This window comes from Rhodnius prolixus, unplaced genomic scaffold (genome assembly GCF_049639745.1).
Source record: "Rhodnius prolixus isolate KJV_2025 unplaced genomic scaffold, Rpr scaffold_4, whole genome shotgun sequence".
Lineage (NCBI taxonomy): Eukaryota > Metazoa > Arthropoda > Insecta > Hemiptera > Reduviidae > Rhodnius > Rhodnius prolixus.
In genome coordinates, this window is record NW_027411614.1 from 28,524,625 (window position 1) to 28,535,284 (window position 10,660).

The 10,660-nt window shown below is 33.2% G+C and overlaps 1 protein-coding gene across 1 annotated transcript in view; it reads left to right on the forward strand.

Moving 5' to 3' along the window:
* Col4a1 (Collagen type IV alpha 1) overlaps nucleotides 1–9,790 on the forward strand; it is a 46,215-nt gene extending 36,425 nt beyond the window's left edge. The window contains exons 25-33 of the mRNA XM_074131621.1: nucleotides 2,438–2,560; nucleotides 4,048–4,290; nucleotides 4,522–4,737; nucleotides 5,177–5,346; nucleotides 5,513–5,714; nucleotides 5,792–5,963; nucleotides 7,369–7,483; nucleotides 7,566–7,832; nucleotides 9,249–9,790. Of these exons, the coding sequence (XP_073987722.1) occupies nucleotides 2,438–2,560; nucleotides 4,048–4,290; nucleotides 4,522–4,737; nucleotides 5,177–5,346; nucleotides 5,513–5,714; nucleotides 5,792–5,963; nucleotides 7,369–7,483; nucleotides 7,566–7,823 (1,499 nt within the window). The 3' untranslated portion in view covers nucleotides 7,824–7,832; nucleotides 9,249–9,790. The remainder of the gene's footprint in view (nucleotides 1–2,437; nucleotides 2,561–4,047; nucleotides 4,291–4,521; nucleotides 4,738–5,176; nucleotides 5,347–5,512; nucleotides 5,715–5,791; nucleotides 5,964–7,368; nucleotides 7,484–7,565; nucleotides 7,833–9,248) is intronic.
* The last annotated feature ends 870 nt before the right edge of the window (nucleotides 9,791–10,660 follow it).

Here is a 10,660-nt window from a genome sequence, read left to right on the forward strand (position 1 = left end):
GTGTGCAAGAGTCGCGTTTTAAGGCGCTTCAGTTCGCTTGATTCGGCGTCCTCATCACATTCTCCCACCGCTCCTTGCAACACCAGGTATTTCTTCTTACAAATCTTGAATTCCGTGTTGGGATCCAAGTTTGCAACACAACTGTAATCAGGAGAGACATCCTCTGATAACGCTTCCTGCAGCCTTCTCCGCAGTTCCTGGCAATTACCTTCCGAGTTTATTTTCCTTATTTCCAGTTCGTATTGCAACTCTTCTTTCAACAGCCGGTATATATCCATCATAGGGAACCTGAAATTCTACTTCCGGCTCGAGATGGAAATGTTAAAGTGGTCCCTTAATTTCTTTTATTTGTTTTATCGAGCCCCACGTTGGGCGCCAAATTGTTACGCCACCCTCTACAAACACAAACACCGCTGGAGAAGGTAAGCTCAGTGGAGACGGGGGGGTAAGGAGAAATGAGAAAACAAGGAAGAGGCAATATGCTGAATAATAATAAACAAATAACAATACTAGTGATTAGAATTAAAGTTAAAACAATACTCGGATAATAAGGGGGGAAAAAAAATAAATAAAAATAAATTTATAATAGAAACTAGTTACCTAGTAACAGCTTCTCCGTTAGCAAATCTGTGTAGTGCGCCCCTGCTGGCCGTTACTCTAACCAGATCACTACTTCATTAAATAATTAAATTTATTGTCCATGTGAGATGTTGCTAGGGGTTTAAATAAAGATTCAGGGTTATGAAAATATTATTATTGATCACAACAACAAAAGGTCTTTTTACAGCAAAATACAGTATCATAAACCCTGCTTAATACTGAAAAATACAAAACTTGATTACTAGGTAATGAAATAATTGTCCTCAATAGAACCAGAAAACTAGTCACTCTTATTACATTGCCTACACTTACAGTCAATCCCAGGCCTGGTTTTGCTCCAATCTACCCTTCTTTCCTGGTCTTCTTATGGGAAGCTCGCCACCAGTCAGGTACTATTCCTTCCTGCCGCCCTTTGGGAAGTAGAGGTCCTCCGCTCAATGAATCCTCTCCCAGAGGCAAATCCCGCCAAGGTGATTTCTTTTCACTCCAATTAGTTTTGGCTCCAACCAGCTCGGTACAACAACCAATTTTCCACTCGTAATTAATTCTTTCTCAAAAAAAATCCCATCAGTCTCTATCTCCCATATGTTGCTCGCGTCGTTTGTCTTTTTTTCCCCCGCTGCCCTCTTCACACAGCCATGTGCTCTTCAAGTATAATTTTATCCACTTTCTTCATTTCTCTTAATTAAATTTCCTAGATTTATTTTCTTAATCCCCGATTTTACCTAATTCTAACTAACTGACCTGAACAAAATCTAGAAATATTTACAATCATACCCTCAAAATTGGTTTCGTTTGGAAAAGCTGTTACATCGTAACAACCTCTAGAGGGATGCTTTTTAATAGATGGTTAAAGGTCCTTAAAGAACTCGAAGAAACAATTTTCTTGGAAGTTTTACTTATAAATATAGAAATTATTTGTAGTTATAGCCGTTTAGTTTGGGAATGTTTCAAAATAAAGGTGGAAAAATATGGGGAAGTGGTACTAAGATGGTGGGAAAAAGCACGTGGTTCGAAGGAAGCTTTTGGGATTTAATAATGAAAAAGAATTCAGGTACTCATTTACTCAAGTACTTTCCTAACCAGCACCTAGTTGGTAACTAGTTGGTTCCAAGTAGTATCAAATTAATTAAAACACGAAGAGACGTAAGAGAAATTATAATGAGATTACATTACTTTCTTTTGAAATAATAGAAGAAATTTTCCTGATATTACAGTTCTCCTTCTTAAAAGAGGTAAAAGAAAGTGTGCGATTACATTACTTCCAAAAAAAGGGGTAAAATAAATTAAATTGCGAATGTAATTCTTTCCCTTAAAACGATTTCGGAACAATACCTAAAAAAAGCAAGCAAAATCAATATTAATTAATAGTTTTAAAGTAAGAAACTATTATCCTCTTTATCATATCAAATTTCATTAGTATAGGATCTAAGATTTACCGAGTTATTATTTATAATAGTTTAGGTGGGCCTCATATACTTAAGGCGAACTTCCCTCTTAAAGTATGTAAAGCGTTGAGTCTCCACAAAAGGCACATCGACATGGAATTTCGACTTGAATTCACATACAATTCGAACCACATTCATGAAAATCGGTTCAATCGTTTAGAGCTACGTCGTTAACAACAGCGGTATTCTGGAAACTAACAAGTAAAGAAATACTCTTATATTTTAGAGTTAGGTACATTGTACGCATTATTCACATTGTATTTTATTATTTACTTATTAAATTTATTATTACGTCAAAAATCTCAGACAGGCTTCCAGCCATATTTATCTCGTAACATCTTGATATTAATTTCAGTAAAAACTGAAGTTAAGTAATTTTTGTTTTGAAGGTGACACTGGCCCTGTCGGCGCTCCAGGTGCTCCAGGAAAGACGACAAAAGGTGAAAAAGGCTTACCTGGACCAACAGGAAGACACTGCAGGCATGGAACTCCAGGGTCAAAAGGAGAAAAAGGTAAGAGATAATTTAAAGTAAGCATACTTAATGACCCACCAGTTTGATCTTTCCTTTATCACTTATCTGATAACTCTATTCAAGTTCTAGAGATAGGCTTAGAATATGGAAAATGTGAACATTAAAAAAAAAAAAAAAAAAAAAGATACGGGTTTTCAGTTTCCAATCTAATTACAATTATTTTTTTGGTATTTGTTAATGTCGCTTGCAAAAATAGCATGTCCTATTCTAATTCATTTGCATACCTTAACCTGAACACTTTACGAAATCTTGCAGGATACATAAATTGATATTTCATTCAACTTTCGTTTAAAACTCCGTTGTCTAAGTTTAGGTTTAGAACGAACCTCCAAAACTACAGTACTTTCAAAATTAGCTTTGGAAACTTGAGTTTTAAAGAAACCTGAACTAGAAAAATAAAAACCAAAATAATAATTAAAGAAAGGGAAGGGATTAGCTATGAGGTTAGCATGCTGGACTCCCACGCGGAGGTCCCGGGTTCGAATCCAGCAGCTGACCCTTAGATTTTCTCTTCCTAGGAGCTTCTTACAGCTCACTGTCCGGTGATGGACAGTGTTGTCTGTAACGAGAGAACACTGTCCGGAGGCCGGCAGTGCACTGGAAAAAGCTCCGGGCGCTAATGACCTCAGCTGTTGATGCGCCAAAAAAAAAAAAAAAAAAAATAAAGAATTTAACGATCTTAATTTTTTGTCCATTGTATCCAATTTTCAGCTCTCTTTTAGGACAGCCAGTAAAAAATTGAATTATTTTAGTTATTTGGATATTTGAATGAATTTTTATGTGAAAAGACTTTTAGTAGAGATCGTTTGTGAGTGATATTCATATTTGTTTCTCCAATTGAGGCCATCAGCGTACAGCTGTACTAATATCTCTCACAACCCAATGAGATTCTTATTTCATGTGACTTATTTGTAGAAAAAAATAAAAATTAAAAACCTCCATTTTACTAAGTACAAATTAAATATTAAATATTTGCTTTTTTTAAAAAAATACATTTCGATCTAGCCTGTATATAGTAGGATTCCTTGGAAGTTTCTATAATTGTTACTGCCTACTCAGATAGAATATTGCATGCTACACTGCCAGCAAGACATACGTTTTACAGAGACAATTGCTTATGTGCAGTTAAAGTCTGCAGTATTCGGTTCCACTAAATGAATGAATTATTAACAGTCAAGAGGCCAAAGGTTAAACTGCTGAAAAAGAGAGTTAGAAGCGTATATTCTATCAAATATACATTTTTATTCTGAACATTTTTAAAACCTGTTGATTGAATAGCTGAAAATGTGGGAACCAGTCAGATGAAGAAAACAAACACAACATTAGAAATAATTGTATAATAGTTCTTATATATTTTTGAAATTTGTTACTCAAGAAATCTTGAACATTTTTGGAGTCAAATGTTGATATTGAAATTTTATACTTCTTTTTTATGTTTTTCATGCTTTTGATCTAATATTTTTCAGGAGAAATTGGGTTGATGGGAATACCTGGACCAAAAGGAAACTTTGGTGCTCCAGGAACTGCAGGAGCGGTGGGCCAGAGAGGGCCACCAGGTTCACCTGGAAGGCCCGGACCACCAGGTACAGATGGTCAAAATGGAATACCTGGGACCAAAGGTGAAAAAGGATTTCCTGGACCCATAGGAGTGCCAGGTGCACCTGCTCCCGTTTCTGGACCAGGGCAAAAAGGAGAACCAGGACCCATAGGTTTGCATTTATCCTATGTTTTTTTGCCTTCTTCTTCCGATTTGGATTGGTTTCCGATTATATGAGATTTTCGAAATAGGGTTCTTAATGACTTTTTTTAATATACATGATGTTATTACCGTTATTATTTCACTCAATAGCATTTGTAAAAGGTGTGTGCTTTATCTAGTTATCTAGGGGGTAGTAAATCCACAGTTTAGAAAGTGAACTTTGTTTCTTAAATTTGATCAGGAATCGAAGGTTCACCAGGAAGACCTGGTGCTGATGGTGCGAAAGGTGATCGAGGAGACTTTGGACAGAAAGGTGAACGAGGATCTGCAGGCCCTCCTGGTATCGATGGTTTACCTGGTGTTGAGGGACGCAGGGGGGATGTAGGCGAAAAAGGACAGAAAGGTGAACCTGCATTAATTCCTCCTCTTGGACCTCCAGGAGATACAGGACCGCCAGGTAAAAATTCTGTTATTTTCAAACTTGTGCGTATGAAGTACATATGTATTATGTTGACTTCGGCTATTTACATACAACCCTTTTGAAAGAAAGTAGCCTCTTATTTATTTTATTATTTTTTTTTTTGTTTGCAACAAGCTCGTAGGTCATGAAATAACTGTAATTTTATACGTCTCTCCTTTATTGTTTCTCAATTTCTGCAGAGTACATAATGTTTATGATGTTTTAGGCAATACATTCAATTTGGATACACCATCTAGATAAAATTAATAAATAAGGGCAAGTTTAATTGTAAGACCGGGAGTTATTACTCTTGAATAATTTATACTTAAGTCATCAAAAATTAAGAACAATACAATTTTGAGGATAAAGCTTATTAAACCATTAAAATGCGTAAACTGTCATTTGCCTATTATTATAATCATGTTTTATACTACAGGTGTTCAGGGACCCCCTGGAGTGCCTGGAAGACAAGGACCATCAGGAATTCAAGGTGAAAAAGGTGAAAAGGGTGAAGTCGGTTTTGTTGGTCCAAGAGGACCAGTTGGGCCTCCAGGAAAGATTGGACCGCCAGGAATAACGGGCGAAGTTGGTCTTGCTGGCTTACAAGTAAGATTTTTTGGAAATAGTACAGTTAAACAAAACAAAAATCATGAATTAAAGTACTCGTAGAAGTGACTAGGCTCGTGCTGTTATTACCCAGTTCTTTAAAAATTTATAAATTATTCTGTCAGTTGTTTGAGATAAAAAATAAAAACAAAATTGTGCCTTTCAGGGCTTACCTGGGCAAAGAGGGCGTCCTGGTATTCCAGGCAGGCCGTGTGAGCAGCCATCAGGTTACTGGTCTGGAAATATACTTGTTAAGCATAGTCAGACAACTTCCGTACCAGACTGTGGTTCAGGATATACTAAACTTTGGGAAGGGTACAGTCTTCTACACGTTGACGGTAACCATATGTCTCAGATTCAAGATTTAGGTAAGAATAAAGTGATAAATTATTGCTATTGAATCTGTTCTGTAAAGATAAATAAAATATTATTCTGTTTATTTTAGGTGAAGCAGGATCTTGTGTAAGGAAATTTTCAACTATACCATTCCTCTTCTGCGATGTACATAATGTGTGCAATTATGCCAGCAGAAACGACAGGGCATACTGGTTAAGCACAGCTGAACCTATGTCTATGATGCCTGTGGAAGAGTCGGCAATACAAAAATACATATCAAGGTATACATTATATTTTTGAAAATTTTATTATTTAGGTTGCTCTTAATTAACTCACATGAAATACATCAATTTATGGTCACCTGACTGTAAAAAATTTACAATATAAGATTTCAGAATCAGAAAAACTCATTTAAAATAATAATAATCAAGTAATATAGCCAGAGTTCAAACCTCTTCGAAGTTATCTTTTTTCCAACTACGTAACAAACTTTCGAGTGTAATGATTTGAGTTGGAAAGTGTAATTTGTGAGTAATACCTTTTGCTAGAAGAATTCAAATTGTGCGAATACATTTTTTGATGGGAGATAGCCTAAAACAGGGCTGAAATAAGGAAGCTACAAGTATAAAATCAACAAAATTATTCAACTCTACAGACCCAGCTACATTTTCAACTGCATTACATTACTTCAAATGGCCTTTGATTACGAGCATAGAAATACAAGATTACGCACTATTTCTTGGGACCTTGATCACTTAAAATTTAGCTTAATTTTTACGACGCTAACTCCACCACCATGATCTTCTGCCATAGAAAGCAGTAACTTTTTCTATTCAGGAAAAAATACTTGGAAAAGATTCCCTAGTGCTAGATTTTCAGGTTTAGTTTCTTCAGAGATCCAACTTTTGAGGCCTCACAGAAAATTAAAAAAATCCATTGGAGCTTCAAATCTTTAATGTATTACTTTATAAATAGATCCTTTTGTAAGCAAAAATTGAATAAATACCTTGGAAATTTGACATTCATTTTCACATTGAGATACATACTATATTTTATGAATGTCAAAGAAATATTTTTTCAGTTGAGAATTTTTAGAAATCAAATAATAAAGCTAAACCTAGATGTGGATATATTTATCTAATATTAAAATTATATTGCGGACGTATGATTGAAGAAGAATTATTGTTTGTTACATGAAATATTTAATTTATTCTGAATTTTCATGAGCTAAAAGCAGAAATATGAGAAAATTTATTTAATTATTTCTTTTATTGGAGGAAATTTCTCAATTTAGTACAAGAAGTTTAGCATTTAATAATAAAACTCACAAAGGAGTTGATGGTGAAACAATATTGCTTTTTTTTCGCCAAAGAGATTCAATATTACCTAATATTTCTTGAACAATATGGATTAGTCACTCATTCTTTTTTAAAACACTATTCGATGATTAACATATTTATTGTGATTTAATGTATGCTATAGTTTGTTTTATTATAATTTTTAGTTTCATTTAATTAGATTCATTTCATGTAAAAAATTAATTTAGATTTAGATTATAATTGGTAATCCAATCCTCAGCTGTGATTAGCAATCCTTCCTAATTTGTAGAGAGAAATAACCAAATAATTAACAAGTTTGGCTCTTTGCATTATGTAAAGAAAATGAGAAACTTTTTTTTTTATGCAGATGTGTGGTTTGCGAAGTTCCGGCTTCGGTTATTGCTGTACATAGCCAAAGCAATAACATACCCGATTGCCCTAATGGTTGGCAAAGTCTTTGGATTGGATATAGTTTCATGCTGGTAAAAGAATTCTTCTAATTAATATAAGTCTAGTTGCTAACTTTAATATTGGTTTAACTTCTTTTTTTTCAATTTTTACTAGCACACCGCTGGAGGAGGTGACGGTGGTGGTCAATCATTATCTTCTTCTGGTTCTTGTTTGGAAGATTTCAGAGTAACACCCTTCATTGAATGCAATGGTGACAGGGGGACATGTCATCATTTTGCAAATGCTCTCAGTTTTTGGCTTGTTACAATATCACCTAATGAGCAATTCCGTTCCCCAGCTAAAGAGACTTTAAAAGCAGGCAACCTACTGAGTAGAATTAGTAGATGCCAAGTTTGTATAAGAGGCACTTAATCGTTAAATGTGGGTAAACTTAATTGATTTATTTTATTTTTTTGTACTTATATTTTTCATTATGAAGCTCTCTAGGAAATAATTTTTGAATGATTTGGGCTTATGTCATCCATAAATTTTTTACTTTCCACTCCGCATGCATAATTAACCAAAATAAAAAATAATTCATTTGGTCGATCATGTGGTTGGCGGTTCACAAACTATCATTCATTCAATTTCTTACCATATCTTTCGTATTTTCCTTTGTATGTAATTTTTTTTTGGTAAGACTCGTGGAAAACAAAGAAGAGAGCGAAACGTTTGGCAAATGTTTTAAACGGTGGGTGTAATAAACGTATAATATTAGGAAACTGATTGCGTTTCACAAATTTAAAAAAAAACCTGAAATGTAATCTTTTTGAATTAGTTAGTGGTTATTTATGTATTGAAAAATTTATCTATTGTTCAAAAAGTACAATGTTAGCATAAAACATTAAGCTTGACGATGTCACTTTTCCCCCTCATGACCGTTTTGGTATCCGCTGTTACGTGGTAGCATTTCGAATTAACTTCTCTGCCTGAAAGTGAAGTATTTGTTTCGTAAATTTTGATGATATCGCCTTCCATTTTAATTCGCTAAAGAAGAAATTTAAGAACATTTAATAAATGAGTTTAAATACTTAAGTTCTGAAGAAACGTTTTTATTTATCCCGTTGAAAACTACTGACTCAACCACATTATGCATATAAATTATTGCTTGTACAGTCGAACCTCGCTTAACGAGCATAATTCGTTCCAGAACCTTACTCGTTACGCGAAATACTCGTTAAGCGAAACAATTTTTTTATATAAATTAAAATAAAAGGGGATAATTGCTAGATCAGCCACACTTACACCATTTTCTCATTTCTCAATGATTTTACGTTTCAATTCTAACGTTATTTTAATTCTTTTCGAAGCCATTTTGTTAGAGGGATAACAAAATAAACACAATAATATTTAAACACAAATATCACTATATGGACTTCCCCTATACACCACTCATTCGGTGAAGTTCGGTTTCGACTGTATCAATGCATTAGATACGTGGAGAATATGAAACGCATATGCGTAAACAGGAATGACTAATCGAAGAATGCGCAGTTTTCGATGAGTCAGCGAAATGTCATTAGAAAACTATCGTTATGCGAAACATCGCTCGCTATAAGAATCAATTTGTTTTACTCGTTATGCGAATTACTCGTTAAGAGAGGTGCTCGTTATGCGAGGTTCCACTGTATTTAGTTTACAAATTTTATAACAAATGTTTTATAATTGAGAGTTGCAAACCAAGATAAAAGAAAATAAGTAAGAAACACTATATTTCATTCTGATTTACAGTTTATATAATTATAAAATTGTAATTTTGTATTATTATATATTTGTTTGTTTTTTTTTCTATTTCAGTTAGTCCGTACCTGTATTTATTTGAGGAACAACGCATTCGATCTTCGATGTTCCGAGGTTCTTTTTAAGACCAGAACATTGTAAGTTACTTTTTGTGACAAAAGCGATGCCTTTTACACTGCCATAATTTTACTCTAATTTAATGCCTATTTTCTTTGTAAATGTGTTGTGTTCATTTTGACTTTCCTAAATAATGTGATTCAATTGTGACTTTAAGGAGTTAAAAATAAACTATTAATGCTTCTAAATAAAATGTAAACATTAAAAATGTATTTAGTCAATGTAAATAAAACGTACCGTTAAAAATATTTGATATAAATATAGTTTATAATTTAAATATTTATAAAATACTTTAAGAAAAAATAATAATAATAGAAAAGTGGATAAAAAAAATATATGTGACAAAAGAACTTAGTATGATTGTATAGAACTGTAGAGATTAAGTATTAACCATAACAAATTAGAGTGATTAAATTTTATATGTATAAAAATATTTTTTTATTATTATTCTGCGAAATATAATGTACATTTTTAATATTTCAGACACGCAATAATTTTCCTCTTTTTTTTTCTTTGTATTTTAGTTTGTTACGAAGCTCACATGTGGATATCTGAGAAAAAGTTGTATGAAATTAAAACTAATATTAATAAAGATATAAAATTAAAACAAGAACTTCTTTTATCAAGTATCTCCTTGCAAAATTTACAATTAAAAACAATTTGAAGCGGGCATAATGGCCAAAAAATCAAGAAGGAACAAGAGATAAAAAACATTTTCTGTTTTATTAGTTTCTTGTCATATTTCTGAAATGACAAATAATACGAACAATTGACAAAATCATTGTCAGAAATTTTAGTTTTAAAAAACAAAGAGCAGTTAACCAGAAAACTTTACTTGGACTTCTCATAAGTTGCTTGCTTAGATTCTTCCAACTATTTCTCTCCAGCAGTAACTGCCATATAATTCTGTAATGAACATTTCGTTGCCAGTCCACCCTAGTCCACTTATTGAATTATAGAAAAAATTAATAATAATAAAAAAAAAAAAAAATGGATGAATGAGCCTGTAAAGGAAAGGCTATAAGTTTCACTTCAGTGTTATATGTGATTCTATCAATAAATTGTATAACAGGGGATAAAAGGTTACTAAAATACCAAGAAAATAGCGTGACTTCCACAGCGATTTATTTAAAGAGGGACGGACGGTTTGGGTAGACTTCCCTTAAGTAAGGTACCATTTCGTTGTACGGTACGGTTTTACAATACATATAGTGTAGTAAGAATTAAATATGGTTCAAATATTCAAAATTCAGAAAAAATTTATGAGCCTGAGAGTAGTAGAAGAAAAAGTCTTGTGAGGCTCAACCCTAAACACCAGATTTTCACCTGTTTTATTAGGAAATAAATAAAAA